The sequence below is a fragment of the Trachurus japonicus genome, chromosome 1 (genome assembly GCF_045865225.1).
Source record: "Trachurus japonicus isolate A0001 chromosome 1, Traja_1.0".
Taxonomy (NCBI): Eukaryota; Metazoa; Chordata; class Actinopteri; order Carangiformes; family Carangidae; genus Trachurus; species Trachurus japonicus.
In genome coordinates, this window is record NC_140907.1 from 2,382,716 (window position 1) to 2,404,479 (window position 21,764).

General features: G+C 42.3%; 1 protein-coding gene across 1 annotated transcript; it reads right to left on the bottom strand.

Annotated features, from left to right (window-relative positions):
- Positions 1-657: 657 nt before the first annotated feature.
- On the bottom strand, positions 658-15,604 carry p4hb (prolyl 4-hydroxylase, beta polypeptide). The gene is made up of 11 exons (XM_085778239.1): positions 15,290-15,604; positions 13,455-13,661; positions 12,091-12,224; positions 10,623-10,760; positions 8,073-8,177; positions 7,851-7,976; positions 7,482-7,682; positions 7,223-7,343; positions 6,360-6,541; positions 4,600-4,716; positions 658-2,266 (listed from the first exon to the last, which is right to left on the bottom strand). Exons 1-11 carry the CDS (start codon positions 15,426-15,428, stop codon positions 2,192-2,194), a joined length of 1,545 nt encoding a protein of 514 aa, XP_085634365.1. The 5' UTR covers positions 15,429-15,604; the 3' UTR covers positions 658-2,191.
- Between the last annotated feature and the right edge of the window lie 6,160 nt (positions 15,605-21,764).

The window sequence follows — 21,764 nt, forward strand, 5'->3', positions numbered from 1 at the left end:
CCATTCATCATCCCCCAAATGGTGAATCATGATGACTTTGGTAAACCCCAGACTTTTTCACCCATCACCTCACATTCACATCTGTAGGTTTGAGTCAAGATTCAGATATACTCCAGGAAAGTGGCCATGGGCTCAGTCACTGCCACACAAAACCTTTACTGTCAGACATACAAGTCTCCAGACTCACTTTACAGATTGTTATTATACTTACTACTATACCAGACAAATGTGTAACCCGTTAGAGAAACTGTCATAAATGTGCTTATGTCATTAAAAAAACAAAAACAATCCTAGGATTTACTGATGTAACACCCATCATCCTCAGATGTACTTGACATTTTATTATTAAGCTAATGTGAAGATGCGTCTGTCACTGGTAAACATACATGTTAGCATTTTCACTGCCATTACCCAAACATCTCTGTATCTTATGCCAGTGTGTCAACCTTTGACTGTTTGGATATCATGTCATCTATTGTGTCTAGAATTTGCCTGACCAATTGTAATCACTTGATCCTTGGGTCAGTTCACTGTGTGTTTTACAAAATTGTGTGTGGGAATTTAGGGATGTGTATACAATCAATCTAATGAGATATTATGCTTCAGTTTACCACAGTTTCCAACTCTGAAAAAAGGAAAGAAAACTTAACACAGATATAGTTTTATATTTTTTTATTGGCCACCATTTTATGTTTTCCACATCAATTTGGATATGATGGAATGCTTATTAATTTCCCCCACCGCTGTACAGCTGTCATACCCGTCACCTGGCTCTACTCAAGCCTCCGCTCCGCGCCAAAACGCATACTTACACACACATACACACTCACACACACACAAAAGCTCCTGTTCCTGGACAACCAGAAAATATGAACTAGTCATTCAACACGGCACACAATGCACTCACACTCTCACAACACTGAGGCAACAGAGGTGCTGGGTAGAGCCAGAAGAGATGTATGAGGTACAGTATGGGTGAGGGGTGGGGCTGTGCAACTGTTCTCTCCCCACCTCAGATATAATAGACACTTCTCTCAGACCAACCTGACCAGTAAACTGTACCAATCTCCGTCTGCTTCAGTAACCACAATGAATCTCTGATTAGGCATGAATGCAGTGCGACCTATCACAGCTGGCTCAAAAACAAACCGTCCCAGGCCTGAGAGTGTGTCCGAGGGCCAACTCTGCCCCAACAGGGCCAACTGGCTACAGCTGGGCACAATGGTACATCATTAAAAATGACAAGTCCTAAATTAAAAAAACAAGAAAACAAAAAAAAAACTCATAGTGAAAGCAATTAAATAAAACAGGATTTCCCCAAAGAGTTAAGCTTTGTTCCTTTTTAGAAAATAGTCAGTAGCCGCACTGAAACGAGGAGACTGGATGAATGAAATGTGAAGTTCCCCCTCCCCCCTCACCAACCCACACCAAGAAAGAAAATTATTGGTCTCAGCTCACGATTGGGAGGGGAGGGGTCGGGTGGAGTGGGACTTATGCCTCACTGGACAAGCTGTGTGGGGTGTGTTTTAGAGAAAATGTTGCAAAATAGAAAAATTAAAAAAAAAAAAACATGGCCCCTTATCCCCTGAGAGTTCAGTCCTCACAAAACTCTGGTTCTCTGGACTTCTATCAGAGGGAGAAGAACACTGACACCCCCCTTACCTTCAAATACAGGTTACAACACTCATTGAAGCTCATACCCACACTGAACAATGGTGACGTGTTAGTTTAAGAGGAGGGGAGCAGATTTATCAGAAGAAACAAACTTTTTTTTTTGAAAACTAGATCTCAATGCCATTTTTTTTTTACATTTGGTTTTAAAATACACAAGGCAAACAGCTGAGTGGAGCTTTGTAGAGAAGGCATTGAGGTCTCCCGTAGAGGTGGTGCGCTGTTCCACAGAGTCCCCCCCAAGGTGGGACAAGACCAGTCTGGCCAGAAGTTGTGAGGTTGGAGATGTGGCTGGTATAAAAAAAAGGCCCGGCCACGCTACTGATGGACTGACTGATTAACTTGTGAGCTGGCAAACAGGCCGGCTGACTGACTGACTGACTGAGAGGCAGTTAAAAGGGGTCGTATTAATGTTCACAGGACAGGGAGGGTCCACACGGAGGTGGAGGTAGTGATGGCGACTGGGTGGAAGGGTTGGGGCGGGACTCGTCTCCTCTCTCTTTCTCTCCTCTGCCAGCTCTTACAACTCGTCGTGTTCGCCGTCGTCCTCACCGTCGGAGTCCTCGTCCTGTCCTTCATCCATATCCTCCAAATCCTGGAGAGCAGAGGGGACACCTTTTAATACAAACTGACCAATACTGCCAAGCAGGACTGGAATAGAAACTAGCACAGTAATTAGTTATAGTTACTAGTTACTTTCCCCCAAAAGCAACTGAATTACTACATTATAAAAGTAACTAATTAGCAGGAAAAGTAACTATTGCGTTTCTTTTTATGATAAAACACTCAAATATGTCAAATTACTTGGACTCGCCCCCCTAACCCCCTAACCATAACCCTAACCTAACCTCCTGTTTATCTGGAATTAACCAACTCACTCAGTATTCCTGTGCGGAGGAATACTGAGTTGGTTAGTTCCAGATAAATAGCTTTTTTCTGACTAGTTGATGGACTGAAAAAAATGTTTAGGTTATATAAAGGTACATCTGAACGGGTGTATTAATTTGTGATGGAATTTCTCGAGTCAAGTCACGGCGCATTTTACTGTCAGGTAACGTAACAGCATTAAAACGAGATATACTTTTTTGATTACTCGAAGCGCCGTTATTCCCATCACTGTAAAATAGACATGCAAACTGTACCGACATGTTTTAATGACAGACCATGAGGTTTCACCAGCATCTAATACAGAGCAGATGTTGATGAGACATCAGGGGGTCAATACTTGACATATAGATGATATCTTTGTTTGGCTTAGCCATTCCTTCATGTCTAGTCTGTGGACAGGTGGGCAGAGGAGGAGCACGAGAAAAAAAAGAAGAAGGTGCTAATGTTGACTGCAGCGCTGCACGTGCAGCTTTTATGTGGCTCAGGTCTCTAGGCAAAGCCCTGTCAACAGCTCTGACAGCTGCAGGGGGAATTAGCAGACAGCAGTCCACCCTGCCACAATTAGACTTCGGGGAAGGGGGTGTGCTGACAGTAGGAGTAGGAAGAACCTCGTTAAGAGTATCAAGGGTTAATATGCATCAAATGCAACAGAGCTGGGTGCATAGTATGGGAGAGCTTGCTAGAGCCCAAAATGCATAGCAACTGCAACCTGCATCCACAGCAAAGATGTGTTCACAGGTTCCTGGGACAGATTAACAGACATTCTCACCAATAGAAATGCTAGCCTTACATTCTGCTGAGGTGGCACAAATTTGCTTGCAAATGGCTACTTGATTATTAGCTCATATAATGAAGGTTTTTTGTGGGGGGTGGGATGGTATAACCAAACAAAAGCAAAGTGGGTCAGTTCTGAGGTCACACCCTGACCTCCTCAAAGGACCTGGTCCTGTAGGTCTATTCTGGGAGCCTTCAGACATGACGCAAATATGCCTCCAAAAAGTGCCGGAGACATATGCACGCTCCTCCTAGCTCTTCACTTTCACTGTTATACTAAAACTAAACTACTGAAATAAAAACTCTGTTTCTATTACTTTCTTACCTTTTCTTACCTTCTTTTTTTTTATATTTAGGGTTGTGCTAATAGATGATCTTTGCTGACCAATTTTGTTCAGGGAGGCATTACTGTATGTCTTTTCTGATATCTAGTTGTAGTAATACATGAATTATGAATGAAAACAATTACCCATCACTCCATATTTATACAATATCTAACTCTACATAAAAATATAGTGCAGCGGTGTTCAGTGTTTTTTTCCCCATGGATCATGAGAAGCTCTCTTTCCTCACTGTCTTGCCAGTGTTGTTACATGTTGATTGAGTGCGAGCGAAGCATCTTGTACGAGTTGCAACCAGCGCAAAGTCACGTAAATTAGCGGGTCGACCCGGGTCTGACGTTCCCACTACAAGCCGATCGGAGCCGGGCCGATTAAAACCTGCGTCGATTGCAGAGTCATTTGACGCAGGTCGATGAGCCTTTCCCACGGCCGTCAGAAGCTGGTTGCTAGCCGGTTTAAACTGTTTTTTTGTCCAGTGGGAAAGCACATCTGTCCATGCACGCACGCAAACATAAGCAGCTAACTAACTGACTGTTATCCAAGTATTGTTTATGTGTTGGTGCCATTCTGTTCTAATCAGCACCACATGTCACATAGTTGAGTTTCTGTGGCTTGATGTGGTTGTAGATAAAAGTTCAATCACAGCCAAGAAGCAAAGACATAGAGCTGTTTATGCTTTCTCTTGACTGTGTATTCAACTCCCCCTGTTGATTTCAGGAGATTATGGTAAATGCTCTGGTTATTAAAGGTAAATAACTGCTTTACTGTTTAGCTTGGTTTTAACAGCCATGAAATGTTTTCTTGTGTAGCCATGTTCACTCTGAGGGAGACTGTACTGAGCTTTTCTCAGCAGTCTGGTCTACCAGGTCCGCTCTCATGAGGCTCTACACGGTGATTAACTCTGTCTCAGCTCAGATGTTCTTACATCTCCATCCAGTTCGTCCTCCTCTTCGTCTCCGGCTGGGGCGCCACCCTCCTTTCCACCGCTTTCGAGGAATTTGGTGAAGCCTTCCAGCGTTCTCTCCCCATTGTAGTCGATCACCTGTTGAACAGACGCCATTACTGATTAATGCACAAAAATTGACAGTATAACATACAGTTGAAGACAAAAATATCATCATGCCATTTAGAGGACAGCCAGTAAAGCCTGGTGCTCCGTTTTCAAGTAGTGCCAATAAGTTGTCGAGGGGTGATGTATGAGCTGTGACACAGCGACAAGCGAGTGGGATGGTTGCTAAAATAAGGTTTCACGTGAAAAGGACAACCAAAGGACAACGGCAAAGCACCCAATTTAATTTTCAGTGCCATAAGTCTGACCCCAATGACCAGCCTCTCCTTGGTCTCCTGCATGCTTCATCTAAGTGAGGTCATGGGCTAATTCTTAGACTTACTATAGGGTGCCCCCCTCTGTATATAGCACATCTTTAAGATTGCTGAACTAAAGTCGGCACGAGAGCCGTGGAGAGAGAGGCAGGTGCCGGAAATCTTGGAGAGAGTGAGGTCATCGAGCAGGAACCAAACACCCACATAATGGTGCAGAAACCTACAAGGCCAGCAGGCTCCGGTTTCCGCGCACGGTTGACACTGCTAAATCAAGAGGCACTAATGATAAGTCTCTCAATAGCGGTGTTGGATTCAAATAAGCGCCCGGATCACAACAACTCACAACTGCAAAGGCACATAATGAATGAGAGGGTAGAAGCTTTCTTTAGAGGAGATGGATGGATCATGGCTCAGTCAGTACAAAAGGCTGATGTCAACAGAGAAGGGTGCGACAATACTCATCAAATTAGGTGTGAGGCTCTTAAGCCGTCTCTGGTAATCCGATACAAATTCTTGGTGTTATGAATTTATTGATTAGATTTAAAAACAAATCTTGATTCATTAAAAACAAGAGGCAAAACTTAAATCTGATTTGTAATATATTGCACTGGGAGTCAAAACAAACTCACCCTCGTTCTTTGCAGCTGCAAATTTAATGTATCTGGTCTCGAGGGTCACCGACAACAATTAAGTGTGAGAGAATGGTTTGCTTGTCTATTCAAAAGATTTGCATTTAAAGGAATAGTGTGATTTTCATGTGGGGTTGTTTGAGGCAGTCGTCTACCTGCGGGAGATTCTAATCAGCACACTGCCAGACAGTTTTCTCATGGCCATGTGCACAGCAGCAGCTCTTAATTTGGAAAGTGCTAATTAGAATCTATTGCATGTAAAGTACCATCTGCACTCGACTACCTCACTCAACGCCACATCAAAAAGCCCCAAACTACCCCTTTAATTTGATATTACAGTCTTCTTTGGTGGTAATAAGTGCAAGTGTCAATTACTGACCAACATTACTGGTTAAATGTTTTGTGAAGCCAATGGTATGTTTGCTCTTTAGAGATATTTACCAACTCATGGTCTTACGCCTCTGCTAACCAGTCAAGCTGCAGCATTCAAGTTGCTTCGTTTTATCCTATAATTGTGTTGCAATTTGCATAACAATTCTTGAGCGAGGACCAACTTTGTGTTTTTGGGGCCAATTGTGACCTTGAGTGACCAAAGGTTCATGTGAATATTTGGAGATTTGACATATTTCTACTCACTCAGTCACTTGGTTTCACAGTAATAAATATTATCTATCAAGTCTTGTGGCCTGTAGGATGTGAAATTGTAATATGCTCTCAGTGCTGAGGTTTTCACCTTGCGATCTTCTCCTGCAGGGAAGAACTTGAGAGTAGGGAAGCTGTGGACTTTCACTGCCTCGATCTCGTTGGCTGTGGAATCCATCTTTGCCACAATGGTGTCGGCGCTGTCCTTATACTTCTCTCCCAGCTTGTCCCAGATGGGAGCCAGCTGTTTGCAGTGTCCACACCAGGGTGCATCTAAATATCACAAAAAAAAACAAGTTCAGTGATTACTCACAATGTAATTGTAATGACAGTAGGTCAATCACTGTCTGCATTTAGGAACAAAAAAAATTCTTCAGTAAAATGTTATTAATATTATTTCTACCAACTGTTATTGAGCTGCTTTAACACTCATTTTAATAGTGAAGTAAATCCCTAGAAGCAGGCATTCTGCTTTGACTGGCTAGGAACCCCACCGCCACCTGTCAGGGAATATGGGTCTTCCCTGTTGTGCATGACCGGCCATAAGCTGTATTTAAACAGCCAGCGATGGAAAATTCCTCCACAAATAGTGCAAATTTTGGATGTGAATGACTATAAAAATAATCCAGTGGCTATATTTAACCAGATCCTTCAACATCAGTGTCTGGTGGCAAACAAATCTCAGCAGAGTGGGGCTGAAAAGGTATACGAGTGAAGCCTTCGGTATTTGTAAAAGGGCTTAGCATGGGCAAAGAGAGGAAGGGTGAGATTCGAGTTTCCGACACTGCAGCTGAAGACTTTTGCCAAATCTAACACCTGTGAGCAACTGAGCTTGGAGTGACTGAAAATACCCCCTTAGCACGTGAAACACCACGGCCCTGAATCTGCTGACCACTGTGGTGCCCTGCTTTTCAAATGAAAATGTTTTGGGGAGATAAACAAAGAGGCTCTTACAAAATTCTATGAAGACATTCTTGGTGGGATCGAAGACGATCTCCTCGAAGTTCTTGCCCACCAGCACCTTGACGGGGGTTTTGTCCCAGTCTTCGGGGATGTCCTGGCTCATGAGATGGGGCTGTAAAAGAACAGACCATCGCATTAACAGGATTTAAAATTCAATTCAAACTAATTACTTGTGGCTGCTTCAACAGTTCGCAAACGCCATTATGCATGTGCAAGACTACAGTTCATGCAAATAAACTCTCTCACTCACTCTGAGCTTGCCCTCGGTGAAGAGTGTGCAGAACTTGGTGATGCTCTCTGCTGTGATGGAGTCGCTCTCTGGCTTGTACTTGGTCATCTCGTCCTCCAGGGTGATGAGGCGAATGGCTGGGCACTCTTCCTTCTTCAGGCCAAAGAACTCCAAGATGCGCTGGTTGTCGTCCACATCGCTGTCAATGAAAATGAACAGGATCTGGAGAGGAAGAGACGGAAGAGATCGATATTTGATTTGATCTCAACAGGTTACTTAATATTCATGCCTGACATTGCAATCTAAGACTTGATGGCTTACAGAACACACTGCCATCACAGTGCAGTTTAAAAGAGTGACACGTCTCTTCGCTTCGGATGATTCGCCTACCTTTCCCTTGAATCCCTCTGCGGCTTTCTTAAACTGGTCCATTTTGTCCTGGAAGTCTGAGGCGGCTTTGGGCAAAAACATGAGGATGTGGGACTTGATATCTCCGCCGAAGATTTTGGGGGCGGTCTGCAGAAACACACAAGTTTGTAGGTATCAAACATGAATTTGCATTGCTTATTATTGTTTAGTGGTGGAACTGATGAATGTGACTCCAGTTATTACCTGCTCAGTGAACTCAATGACCAGAGGCAGCTGGTTGGCCTTGACAAAAGCCAGCAGCGTCTCTTTGGTTAGCTCCCCATCGAAGGTATTGCGCCCTTCATCAAACTGTAAACAAATAAAAACAAAACATTAAGATATAAATATTGTCCAGCCATCTAATCTGCCTGTGAACAGCACAGATTTACCGGACAAACCACTCGCAAACCCCCTCGGAAACCCCATCTGATGGAAGACCCGAGGGACCAAACAGACTTTTATTGGGTGTTAAGAATAGCAGTTGTAGAGTTGTGCCAAGCAGCCTTTACGGGCACACAATGGGAGAAAGGACATTTTGCCAGTGGCGCGCTGCCATCCTTGTGGGCTCCGACCGAGGCTCTGAAACTTAAGCCCTCAACTCCTGTTGCAATAAACAAGTCACAGACCCTGGTTGTTTATTAAGACTGAGCCTCAGATTTGGGAGGGTTTGCTTAACTGCAGGCGCCAAGCCCACGTGTCAGCAGTGTTTGTATCAGGGTTTAAAGACCCACTCCCATGAAAATCGTGTTTTTCGTGCTTTTCACATGTTCCTGTGGCATTTTTCTTGTGTTAGAGGACATATCAGCAGAAAAGGAAGTGCAAAATTGCATTTCTGAGTTTTTCTGCCTTCAAATTGCTGTGAACCAATGGCAGACGCAAACTGGCAGTTTCAGGGAGACTGGAGCTTATGTGTCACAGCTCCAGGGGAGGGCACTAGTGCTACAAGCTCCCGCTCTGCATCTGGCCCAGAGGTGAAAGGCTTTACAGCTCGGTGTAGCTGTCAGGGTATAACAGGTATAGCTCACCTGGTAGAGCAGCTTGCACCATGAGCAAGGGCTATGCTCCAGTCTGGGATCGAATCCCAGTGTGGAGTTTTACGCTAAACGCGCTGAATCTGTAATTGTACAATGTCCAGCTGTCAGCGAGCGGGGGGTGGGGTGCGAGGAGGTGGCTGGGCGGGTGCAGAGCAGCTCAGTCTCCGCCCACCCTCCAGAGGCGCATTGCTAATGAGCTGGTTTTAAAATGACCGAAAAGAGTCGCGGGAGTGGGACTTTAAGTTACAGATCCGGGGCCAGACAATGGCAGGGAGAGCGCTGGGCGATGATGATGATCAATTGTGAGATTTTCAAAGTTTGTTGCTTCTCACTGAAGCACCTAGGACTGGTAGAAATAATTTCACTATTCATCTACTGCAAACTAAATTAAAAATCATGGAGCCCATCAAAAGCCATAAAAGAACAAGATGCAAGGCACAATGGTGAGGAATTAACTAGGGCTGCAACTAGTTGATCAAATATTTGAATTTTTGTTATTTTTAGTGTGTAAATGTGGTCAATGAAAAATACCTGTTCCAGGTTTATACGACTCAAGGATTAAGCATTATCAAATTAACCAAAACATATTCAGTTTGCTGTCACACGTGACAAAAAGAGAAGTTCACATGAGTGAATATTGAAGTTATTACACCTGATGCAACAACAAACATTTTGACCAATCAGAATAGTAGTAATTTTTTGTCTGGCCATTCCAGTATAGGAATGAATCAAGTTGGATACAACAGTAACACCATTATGAAATTAACTAATACAATTAAATTACTTACAAGAACTTTAAATTACAACTTGCAGTGACATTTTTAGCACATGTCCAGTACCTCACATAGCCTGATATACAGGGACATGTGGTGTATTTCAAAACATTCAAGAAATACCATGATGCTCAGTTGCATCGCCACCCAACCTGTCACACAGTGTTGTCCTTTGTGGGAGTTGTTGGTTTCTCTCTATCATTAAGCCTTTACCTTCCGTCTTAAAAAGCCCTGAGATATGCATCGTGATTCAGTGCTATATAATGACATTCAAATTAATTAAATCAATCTCTGATTTATGGGCTTGCATCATTTTTATTGACAGACATTCTGGACCTTGACCCAGTTTGACAAATCCACACAGTGACCAAGTTATCGCTCAGCTGATAAGCGCTGATCTCTGACCCGTTCTGTAAGAATGGAAGTTTTCATGTTGCAGGAACATACGGTTTTAAAGAAAAGACACTGAGCTGCCATTCAGTCCTCCATTCAGCCAATGGGGCTACTTGAAAGAAGGACCATCACCAAGTAAAGCTCTATACCATTCATCAACATCAACTCAATATGTTGAGGTCAAGTTAAGTAACGGGCCCAGACGGGCCAAGATTAGCAACAGACAGGGGATACCATGAGGTCGACAGCATCGCGTTACCAAGGTGAAGATCAAAAATACTGCAGCGTCTTCAGCAGCAGCTAACCCTAATGTTTACACATGTCACTGACACATGAACTGTTTACAACATACTCTGATGGGACTGTGAGTAATTATTAAAAAAAAAAAAACGATGCATCATCCATTTTGAAATCTGTCCTGGAACCAGTTTTTCCAGATGTTCGAGAACATACTGTACATGTACATATAGATGCATGGTTTCTCTCACTGTGACGCCAAACTCTGTCATTATAATGAAACAGTGAAGAAATAAATTTAAAGAGGTTGACGTCACCTTCTTGAAGAGGACAACACTGTCCTTGGTTACTTCAAACTTGGAATAGACGGCATCATCTGAGGTCATGGCGAAAGGAATGTCATCTGTAGATTCAGCTGCTTTGGCATAGGCTTTGGCACCGGCGGAGTCAGCATCCTACAGACACACAAGAACATTATTTAAAGCAGAAGTAAGTGATATATTTGTGTTAATATAAGTCTTAAATAGTTATATCTTCCGACAGCAATCACTTACATAGAGTGTTTGGACCGAAACACGGGTCTGTCTGTCACTCTGCTCTGCTCTGAGCCGAGGAGAAAACATTTATCGTATCCTACATGCAGGGCTGTGTGTGCAGCCAAGGGACGCCGTGAATGTGGCGACGTAGGGACGAGGACTGTTATGGTGCGTTCAAGGAAACTCGTATTTTTCCGACCGTGAAGTCGTACCAGTTCGATCTGGTACGAGTTCACCGGTCAGAAGTTACGAGTGGCCGTTATAGTGACTTTCACCGGTAAAACGATGAACGATGAACATATTCAAACAAACATCTTTAGAGATGATAAAGCAACACAGCTATGGTATATCGTTTTCTTTTTTGATATGATACTACAGTATATGCCAGAGGTCATCATGGTGGTTGATGAGGCAGTGGTTTATATATTTTAGTTTCCACATTTATCAGGGTTCCCACTCTTTTCTTGAAATCATTTTCCAGGATATTTTCAGCTGCTACAGTTTTGTTGTATTATTATTATTATTATTATTATTATTATTATTATTATTATTATTATTATTATTATTATTATCATTATTATCATTATTATTATTATCATTACATATTATCATATTTATGTGCAGTACGTATGAGATACAAGAGATCATTTCATAAATTAGAGCCATAATCTCTTACATGCTTAGAAATTATATGATAATGTTTGATCAACTCAAAGTTGCTAGTTTTCTTGCTAGGTACTTATTTAGAAAAGTCAAACAGAGCTCTGGTGGTGATGTCATGATGTGACAAATAATTTTCCAGGACAACTCAAGCTTTTCCAGGACATTTTCCATATGTTTTCCATAACTGGAAAATTGGTAACCATTTTCCAGGTTTTCAAGGACACGTGGGAATTCCTGTTTATGTTTTTTTTTTTTTTTTAAACGTCAATTTGAATAGCTTTTCTGCATGATTATCATATCATTATTTGAAAAGCTTAGTAGTGAATGCACAATAACAAGGTACATTTATACATGATACTGGGCCCAGTTTAATATAATACACAATTTTATACAATATAGTAGGGGTCTCTGCTCCATGTCTCCATCAATCAGGGATCCTTGGCCTGAAAAACGTTGAGGACCTCTGCTATATACGCATAACTATCATATTAATCTTTCAACAATCGACAGAATGAAAACAAAAGGAACGAGCTTTTCACCTCTGTGAACCCTAACCTGTTATTTAGTTCATATATCAGATCTGTACCTTGAAGAATCCGATGACGGCAACCTCGTTGTCGGCGATGAGAGTCTCGGCCTCTGTGACCTGTGTAATGGTGGCAACAGCTGGGCCTGTGCGCTTCTTCAGCCAGTTGACGATGTCATCTGCCTGCCTGCCAGCTGCAACAAGAAAACTCGGGGTTATTGTGTGCACAGACGTCATAAAACCTAAAAATCTAAATTCACAGGTCAAAATGCTTTCCCCTGCGACACAGCAGACCTCAAACTCAAGTTTAGTGTCTCAAGGGAGCAGGTGTTAAAAAAATATCGATTTGCATTTCCTCTACTTCGTTTTATGAGTGGAGGCACAGAGAAACCCTTCACACACTTTCTCCTCTGAAAGTTTTAACTTCAAATCATTCTGAAAGTGAAAATGAAAGCTTTGTAGAAAAAAAAACCTCTGACACCTCTGACACGTCTTGAAACTTCAGAGCTGACAACACAGGAATCTGTTCTTTTGTTTTTGCTTTTCAAAACCACACACCGTGATGTATAATGGAATCATTGAGGCGCAAAAACACGTCGACCTTCCTTCAGAGGAAGATTGTTGCAGTTAAAGTTGAATTAAAAGTCAGCAACAGACTTATGCAAGACAGAAGCAACTTCGCTCAGAATGAAACACATGCTGATGAAGTGATTTAGCGCGTGGTTTTCGTGCAGCGTGTGGGAGACGAGGCTGAGACGTTTCTAGAAGCTGGACTAGTCATTTCCACTAAAATATCCCAACTTGCTCTCCCCTCCCACCCCAAACTGAACCCAGCCAGCGGAGAAGGCGACGTGAAGAACTGCACATACCTCTGCCCAGCTGAGAGGCTAGGCTCACAGTCAGCATGAGAGGAACGTGCAGAGGAGGCCCGGCCTACATTTTGCCTCTGCCGTGTTGCTGCGAGCCGATTGGCCGAAGCAGTGGCTGACTCACTGTTACACTGCTGTGCAGCTCGTATTACCAACAGTGTAAAAAACCAAAGTCCCTACGGTTGTCTGATCCCATCTGCAATCTACATAGATTTCCACTACATTAGACTGCAAAGTTATTTTCATTCACTTGATTATGATAGCGGTTGCTCAAGATTACATCACCCATTCATCATGAAGCTTTTGGTTGAGATAAACTAAGTTAGAGGCTACCACAGATAAGAGGCACATTTTTAAAATCAGTGTATGACTAAATTATCCAGTGAGTTGCATGGTATCATTTAGAAGAGCATTACAATATTGACTCCATCTGACAAAAAAAAAATCATCGAATATTGTATTTGAATTATGTCAATATCCAACAAATGCTCCCAATCTGTAAGTATTCTATCTGATGCAAGCAAGTCTGAACCAAACAAGCACATTCATGCTCACCAGAGTACTCTTTGGGTGACTCCTTCTCGCCTCCCTTGAAGAATTTGATGGTGGGGTACCCCCGGACGCCGAACTCTTGTGCCAGTTCTGTCTCCTCTGTGGCGTCCACTTTGCCCAGGCGGATCGCTGACCCCTCGGCCTTTAGCATGCCAGCTGCCTTGGCGTACTCTGGAGCCAGGGCCTTGCAGTGACCGCACCATGGTGCATCTGCGGGACAAACACAGATTAGCAACTTTGTTAAAAAACAAACAAACATAAAATATAAGCACAACAAAGACAGGGCTGCATGTATGATATTGCCATTATTGATTACTCAGAAATCAGCACAGATTTCAATCATAATTTAAGAGAGAGAGTTTGTCTAGACAGCTGCCAGAATGTTCAACATATCCATTCTTTAACAAGAATGTATGTAATGGAAGTAAAGGCAAGTCACTGCATGTGCTCCAATTATTATCAGGCAATTGATTCTTACACAACATTTGAATCAACTTCATCATCCATATCCAACAGGAAAAGGTAAAACTGGATGAAAAACTGGTTAATACAACAAGATCAAAGTACAATTCTATTTTTTGGTGCAGTTAGAGACCTTTCCAAAACAGGGGGCATGTTGATCTTTACAGGATTTTTTCAAAGACCATTAAAACGTGGTGACTGGAGCCGATTTCCACAAAAATGTGGCCTAATTTAATTTTTGCTGTGGTCTCACATGTTAATTTGTAAGCCATGGTGTTCAATTGTACAAATGTGGACACAAACTCCAAACAGACACACGCCTTATCAGGAGTGACACGTCAAATAAAGTGTAATAGCCTACACTGCACCTCCGTTAATTCTCGACCATTAACAACACTTCCTTGTTCCAGTCCACTCAATATAAAACGCACAGATGAACTTTTGTAAAGTACACGTCAACCTAGCTCCACATATACACACAGATCCCGCCCAGCTGAGGGATACGTGGGGGCAAACAAAAGCCTTCCCCCTCCCATCGCGGAGCTGATTGGACAGTCCATCCCAGGGGCTCCTCTGACTGGTCCACGGATTTGTCAGACAATATGTGATCAAGTCAACAATCTGACAAAAGTGAAGCGGGATGGGCCTGTTAGCTGCGGAGAAGTGCTTCATTTAAGCCTCGGCTGTGAAAACTCATCAAGTTGTTGGGGGAACTAAGTCAATAAAGGCCAAGCAGTGGGTTAAAACTACAGGAAATATGACCTCCGGGTTGCACACAGTGAAACTAATTATGAAACCACTGCAAGCACTCGAAACTTTACAGTCACCCACGGCAAGCTGCTTCATACAAGTGAGTTATTACTACTACAGAAGGAGCTCCCTGTTTCATTAATAGAGTGGGATGCAGCAAAGCTAGCAGCAGCTACACCATCGTGGTTTTCTCGCCAAGTAAAAACCAAACCTACGGTCTGATGGTGAGCGGTAACAGCCGTGTTTCCTCAGCATCCCTCCGCACTGAAGAGGATAACGTTACTCGGTGCTAGCTAGTGAATGCATAAGGAAACAGCCTGACAAAGAGAGAGCGCACAATGATAAACAAAACCCCCCGTACAGTTTTAACACCGGAGAGCAACTCGCCGGTAAACAACTCGGTGAAACACATTTACACAGGGGTGCAAATTTGAGCAGCACACCGGTAAATTAGCTAGCGACGACGGCAACTTGTCTCAAGTGTCAAAGTTTAACGCTACGTTACCATTGAAGCAGGCGTAACGTTACCGCAGCTAGCTAACCGGGAAGCCGGCGGCGAGCCTGCTGCCGGGGGTAGTTAGCATGAGCATCAGCGGCAGAGCTGCTGAAGCGGTGCTGTTACTTACAGAATTCAACCAGGATGTTGGGGTGAGCTTTGAGAGCCTCGTCGATGTTACTCTTCTTCAGCACCAGGACGTCTTCTTCCTCGGGGATCTCAGCCCTGCTGGCTACGGCCAGCGTGCAGACGAGCAAAAACTTCAACATAGCTGCAGTCGAGTCTTCTTCCTGACAGAGAAACTGGAGGTGGAAATGTGGTCCGTCACTGTTGCGCGGAGGTTTTGGTCTCAGTTTTGGGTTTCTTCCCTTGTTAAAGGTTGGGAGAGTAGCTGGTATTTTGTGTCTACCGCTACTAACGTGGCATTGCACGCAGAAACTGGAGGGGTCAGCCTTGGTGCGCATGCGCATTTATCAGGCCGAAAGCAGTTCGTGTTGAAATGTGACTGGACCGCGACGCTCTGCACCTGGAAGTGAATGAGCGGCGCTCCCCGCTCCGCGCCGTGCGTACACATCAGCCAAGAGATAGCACCAGAGATACCCGTGATCACAGGGAGCTCAACGGGAAACATGATGCTTTCAGGACACCGCCTTTTAAATAGACACTTGTGTTTTTATAGCGACGCTTCGTTGTAGGCTACTCATTTTGTTCATGCTCATGAACGCCAATATGTTTTCTGGGCGTGGAGACGACTTGATGTTTTGCTGGTTCTAGGCTATGAGGTGTAGCCTAACTGTAGTGAAAGGGCAAAGTCTGACTAGAACCTATATAGTTTATATGTAACATGAAATATTATATTATTAACACATTAAAGGCACATGTAGATAGGCTATGTGTTCACAAAAAAAAAAAAAAAGTGTTATCCAGGCATGCATGCTGTTTTGAGTGATCCTGGACAAAGGACTGCCATTTATAAAGGATTGAAACCAGAAATGTCAGTCATAGGCCATGGGCCAAGGGGAGATATCGTTTATTTATAATGATGAAACAAAAATTGTTGGCACTTACACATTTTTTGCTTATTGGTAACTTTACCTGAGTTATGTCACTCGTGTGTTTTACCAAGTGGGTGCCTCAAATCCCAGGAACCAAGTAAAACTAGTTATTAAACTGACTCAGTGGGAGAAGCCTGTGGTTCTTCACTGGAGTCCTGATGCACATTTTGTGGTAAAATGTGGTATTCAACAGACTATTTCTCCTATTCTATCACATTTCACTGTCATTGTATTTTTCCATCAAATTGTTACTTTGTTTAGTAAAGACAGGAAGAGTCGATCTAGAAAAAGGGGACAGTAACATTACATCTTATGGTACCATGTCAGTGATTTTGTTTTAATGTCTCTGCCAGTCATGACAGAGGCATTAAACACGTCAGCAGGCTAACACACCATAGGCCTTTCTGATGTAATGTATCATTAAATCTGTTTGCACGTATACAGAGATAATGTTAAGCAGGTTAAACTGGTGTAGGATAAGGAAACAGTCAAGGAAGAGATAAATGAAGGAAGCATCAGTTTGTCTGGAGAATGTCAAGCAAACAATAGGCGGTTAAAAAGGAGTGGTCTTGGAGTAAACGTATGAAAAATTGTAAAACACTCACTGATTGATAAAACCCCAGAAGACTGAGGACATGACCTGAATTTCATCCATTGGAGAAAATTTGATCATTGCTGCAAAATGTGATGTGTCACTACCTCTGAAAATATAAAGTCAAAATAAAAATTGAAGCCGTAGAGGAAGGTGTGGAAGCTGCCCTTTACTTTTATTAACACAGTTATATTTCATTTAAGATCATCTTCAGGGTTTTGACAGTGGGATCTTACACCTGACAGATGTTTGTATATGGTTAACAGGAAGCTACTAGTCATGTTGAGTAAACTTAACTTCAAGTGTAAAGTTGGTGCAAATGCCCTTTTTAACAAAAAGATGAATAATTGAACATATTCACAACACAGATTCACATTTAGCCTATTTCCTCTGTGTCAATTAATTTATATCTGCCAGGAATATTAAAATATATTGAAATCAAACAGTCATAATTTAAAGGAGAAATGCACAATTATGGTTTCGACTGAAAGTCAGCGAACATCAACTGAGGGGGAAGTTTATTCACAACCAACTAAACTCAGAGGAAGGAGGAAGGCCAGATTCAGTACATTACAAGGAGACTTTGTAGACTCTGTTCTTTGACTGCTGATGTGAAATGAAAGGCCCGACAAGATATTGCAAACCAGAAACAAACAAAAAATAAATAAAATACTAAATATATATTGTACAGTATACACACACACTGCACCTGATAATGTCCCAAGTTGTTTAGAGACTGACTAATTTCATCCCTCTGCATAGAATAAAGACTGTATTGACTGCTCATGAGGTCAGTAGTCTCGGTGGATTCTGTGTTAATGACATCAATAATATTTCAAAAGAATGTGTCTTAAATAATGAATTAGCTCGAGCTGCGACACACTGGATTTCATGCAGTTGGGCTACACCTGAGATTCAGGATCGAATGTTGGTTTACTTTTCTCACTTCTCTAACAGAGACAGAGCAACAACCACAATACACTGTGGATTGGTGTTAAACTTTGCCTTTTTTTTTTTTTTTAGATTATTTCAACATTTCACAAAGAACAACGGACTCTACAGCATATGGTAATTCAATAAAACTTTATTGTATCTTGATGTCATAACTTCTTCCAGGCCCACTGGGTGCAGTGGGACTCGGCCCTCAAACAATTGCTGTCTTTGATTGAACTCTGGGGCCCCCTCTCCCCAACCCCAAACCATTTACACATCTGGGGCAATGTGGCAGACCCACCCTGCAAGCAGTGTGGCACATCCCACATTGACCGAAATCTTGCCTTGATTTTACGAAGCACTAGAGGAAGGCCAGTAAATGGAGGTACTAATAGGTTCTTCAAGAAATTGTCAAATGAATTGACCTGCAGAGAGACAAAGTTACCAAGAAGGTGGCATCACTATCCCAATGTGTCAGTTTCTGAAGGGAAGGTAGGTGCAAAGCGTCTAGGGCAACAACAACAACAACATCTGCTGGAACCAGCCTTCAACTCAGTAAGGAGCTTCTGACTGAGTGGTGCTGGTGCAAAGAGGAAACTCTTCTCATCTTCTTCAATGAGGTGGCACTCCGGCCAGTCCAGGAGCACAAAAACCATCTTACTTACTGAACTTACAGCGCGTTGGGAGAACAGGCGAGCTCACCAAATGACCTGCAACTGCTTAAGATGCAGAAGGCTCCCCAGTTATGCAATCAATCAAACAAACCACCTATCAAATGCCACCGTAGACACAATCATGCAATTATCTGGAGTAGATTTTGCATTTGTTGCCTGTAGTTTAGTATCTCTAAATTATTTACTTTACCTCGCCCCCTTCCCCCCCTTTTCCCCGCTGCTTCCCTGTTTTTCCTCAGTGAGGGTCAGAGGATGTTGTTATGATGCCATGTAAAGCCCTTTGAGACAAACTGTTTGTAAAAACGGCCTATACAAATAAAATTGCCTTGCCTTACCTTACCTTCTAAAACATATACTTTATATATTGTTGAATTAAATGTCTCAGCTCAGCAACACTCTCTTTCGAATAAGGACAAAAACACTGGGTTGCTCTCTGTGTGAAAACAAATCATATGTGTCATGACTTTGCATTTGTAACACTCCTCTGCTCCGCTTGATAAAGCACAAAGCAGTTAGCAGTGTGAGCTAACTGGCTGCAGCACTTTGACAGTTTGTCACTTTTGCATGCTGTGTGGCTTCAACCTGTGATCTGACAAACAAAAGAAACCAAGATACTGATAACTCCTACAATAAGTCTGAATAATTCAGCAGTAAAGCAGCTGTGGTGAATGTTCCTTTTTGTATTACTGCACTTCAGTGTACAGTCCCACAATGCTATGGCTGTGTGATCTCCATGTGCGCTCCTTTTAATGTTAAGCATCATTGCAAGTCATGAAACAACGTTACAGCTGAAGGTAGAGATTATCACTTTATTTTATCAAGGGCAATTTGGAAATGCAAACAATGTCCTGGCTGACTGCAGGTCAGTACCTTTCATCTCCTTCTCATTATTTGTTTGACATTATCAGGAAGGAGGCAGGTAAACAGTGCAGCAGTCCTTTAGCAATTGTTTTTCGAATCAGGAATACTCTGAATGTACCCAGTTTCTTTAAAGCTTTAAAGCTGCAGGGGTGTGTCCAGACCTTCTGATAGGGGTGGCCCAAGTGGGGCACTGACTAATGGTGGGGTGGCATGAAGCGTGAGCATGAGTGCCTGCATGCCGTGCACACATGTACTCATGTATGCACATGCACACGCAAACACACACCCACACAGGTTTTGTGAGTGAGTGAGTTGTGTACATCTATAATACTGCATGTGTACTTTACTGTACTGTACTGCATGAGTTGAGGTTATACAGAAAATAAAGTTGTTGCTTTTTTAAAGCACATAAAAAGGTACTGTACTGTATGAGTTGAGGACATACAGAAAATAAGGTTTTTGCTTTGTTAAAGCACACAAAAGCCCCCCCTCCAATCCAATGTTAGCATTTGGTGTGACCACAGTTTAACACACAGGACAACACAGAGGTCATCGGGTGACTGATTATGGCCTTGTGGGATTTTGGACCACTCCTCTTCAGAATATTGACAGGAAATGGATCACACTGTGGTACACAGATCCAGAGCATCCCGAACATGCTCAATGGATGACAAGTCTATCATTCTGCAACATGAGGGGTTGGCAGCAAATCACACAACTTTGTCACCATGTGCGGGCATATTTATGTTAGATTTAAAAAAAAAATCTAAACCTTTAAAACAAACCAAACCAAACAAATTCTTGCTCAGAACTGTTGCCAAGATATTTCTTTAAAAAGATTATATAATTTGGTACCCACAGCTCTGTGCAGAGGGACACAAAGAGTTGGCAAAGAGCAAATCTAATTGTTCATATGGATGACTGGAAGTGCAGTAATAAACAGGATGAATTCAGAGCAGGGGGACAGAATGAAAGATGAGCACACACACTGATGGACATACTCAGTGCTAGAGCTCCTGTTTTGACCATTTGGATGATGTCAGCTGATTAAAGCTTAATGGGGTTTTAATAGGGATGCTCGCAGAGACCAAGAGAGAGGAGACAGACGTTCACCTTTAGAATACATTTATTCATAAAAAAGAGCAGTTGCCATGCCAATGCTAGCAGTGCAAGCCCCTGGAGTCCTTGAGGCTTAGTTGAGAGAGGACATTCAATTACAGGGAACTCTGAGTACGATGTGAGGTTGATAATCAACGTGGGCACTGATGTCACAGCCAGAATTACCACGATTTGTCATTTGAAAGGATGTCATTTGAATCTATTTTTGAAAAGTACAGTAAAATGTCAAACAACATGTTTGTGTTTAAAATATTACACAGGCTGTTACTGACCCTGTTTGTCATCTGTTCATGAAAAGCTGTTTTCTCAACGGCATTGTGTTAGTCACAGTGATAAGACAATTTTACCTTCCTCTGTTGGTATTGTGTCACTCTTCTTCTGAAACGTTATCATAGAGTTACAAAGGGACATTTCGGATCTGCTTGATCATTACTACTGTATGTAGAAATCCAACAATAGTATTTAATTTATGTGTCATTTGGGGATGAGAAGAAAATTCACAGCTATTTTGTTGAGGAGCTGCCTGCTCCATGGGGTGAATGATAGATCAACTGTTGAACTTAATGAGCGATAAATCTCATATGGATCTCATTAATGGACAACACATCCTTTAAAAAAAATGGAAAGTCAGGTATAAAAATGTGAGATCAGTCTAACTGGCTTATGTGCATTTTTAGTTGTAGTGAATGTTTGACTGACCTACAACACAGGTCATATGAAGTGCTTTATAAGGACATAAAGCCTCCTTCAGCAAACCAGTCACAGAAGTATAGGAATGATAAAAACACTGCAGCCACACAGCCACACAGGCTGACAAAGATGAATAGAAACTCCTCTCTATTATTCAAGTATGAGCTGCCACCACAAGCACAAAAACACCAATTTACACAAGGTCATCATTAAAGTTAGAATTTGTGATCTATGACAAACAATCATAAAATGATAAAACTGAAATTAGTTATTAAAAAATAAAAATAAAAACTAAATAGTTCATCAGACCATGTGTTTGTTTCTGCTGCACACAACACTGTTATTTTCCCAACATCCTGCACTGAACTAAACTGTTCTACCACAAGATGGATCCACCTGCCAACAACAAACTCTGAACTATCTGAAGAAAAGGGAAGAACAAGTTCAAACACAGGATATTGTTGGTGGAGTGGCGCGCTCTAGTGGTAAGCACTAAGAAAATCCTACTTCATGATTTACAATGGACACTTCACTGGTCAGGTTTCAATGGAAAACACGTAACTATAACAACTGTTTCCCTCTAAAACCTCTGTCACATGTTGGTGGACAGGATGTAATGTGATTCATGTATTCAGCTGCATCTGAGCAGCTCCTTTGTCGACAGTGTCAACAGACTGGTAG

What these genes read in the sequence shown, in the direction of transcription:
- p4hb (XM_085778239.1), bottom strand. Translation starts at nt 15,428, where the DNA reads ATGTTGAAGTTTTTGCTCGTCTGCACGCTGGCCGTAGCCAGCAGGGCT. An exon ending in CAGAGGGATTCAAGGGAAAG is followed by an intron (nt 7,683 to 7,850) that starts GTAGGCGAATCA and finishes CTTCCTCTCCAG; the next exon opens with ATCCTGTTCATTTTCATTGA. An exon ending in TCACCGAGGGCAAGCTCAGA is followed by an intron (nt 7,344 to 7,481) that starts GTGAGTGAGAGA and finishes GTTCTTTTACAG; the next exon opens with CCCCATCTCATGAGCCAGGA.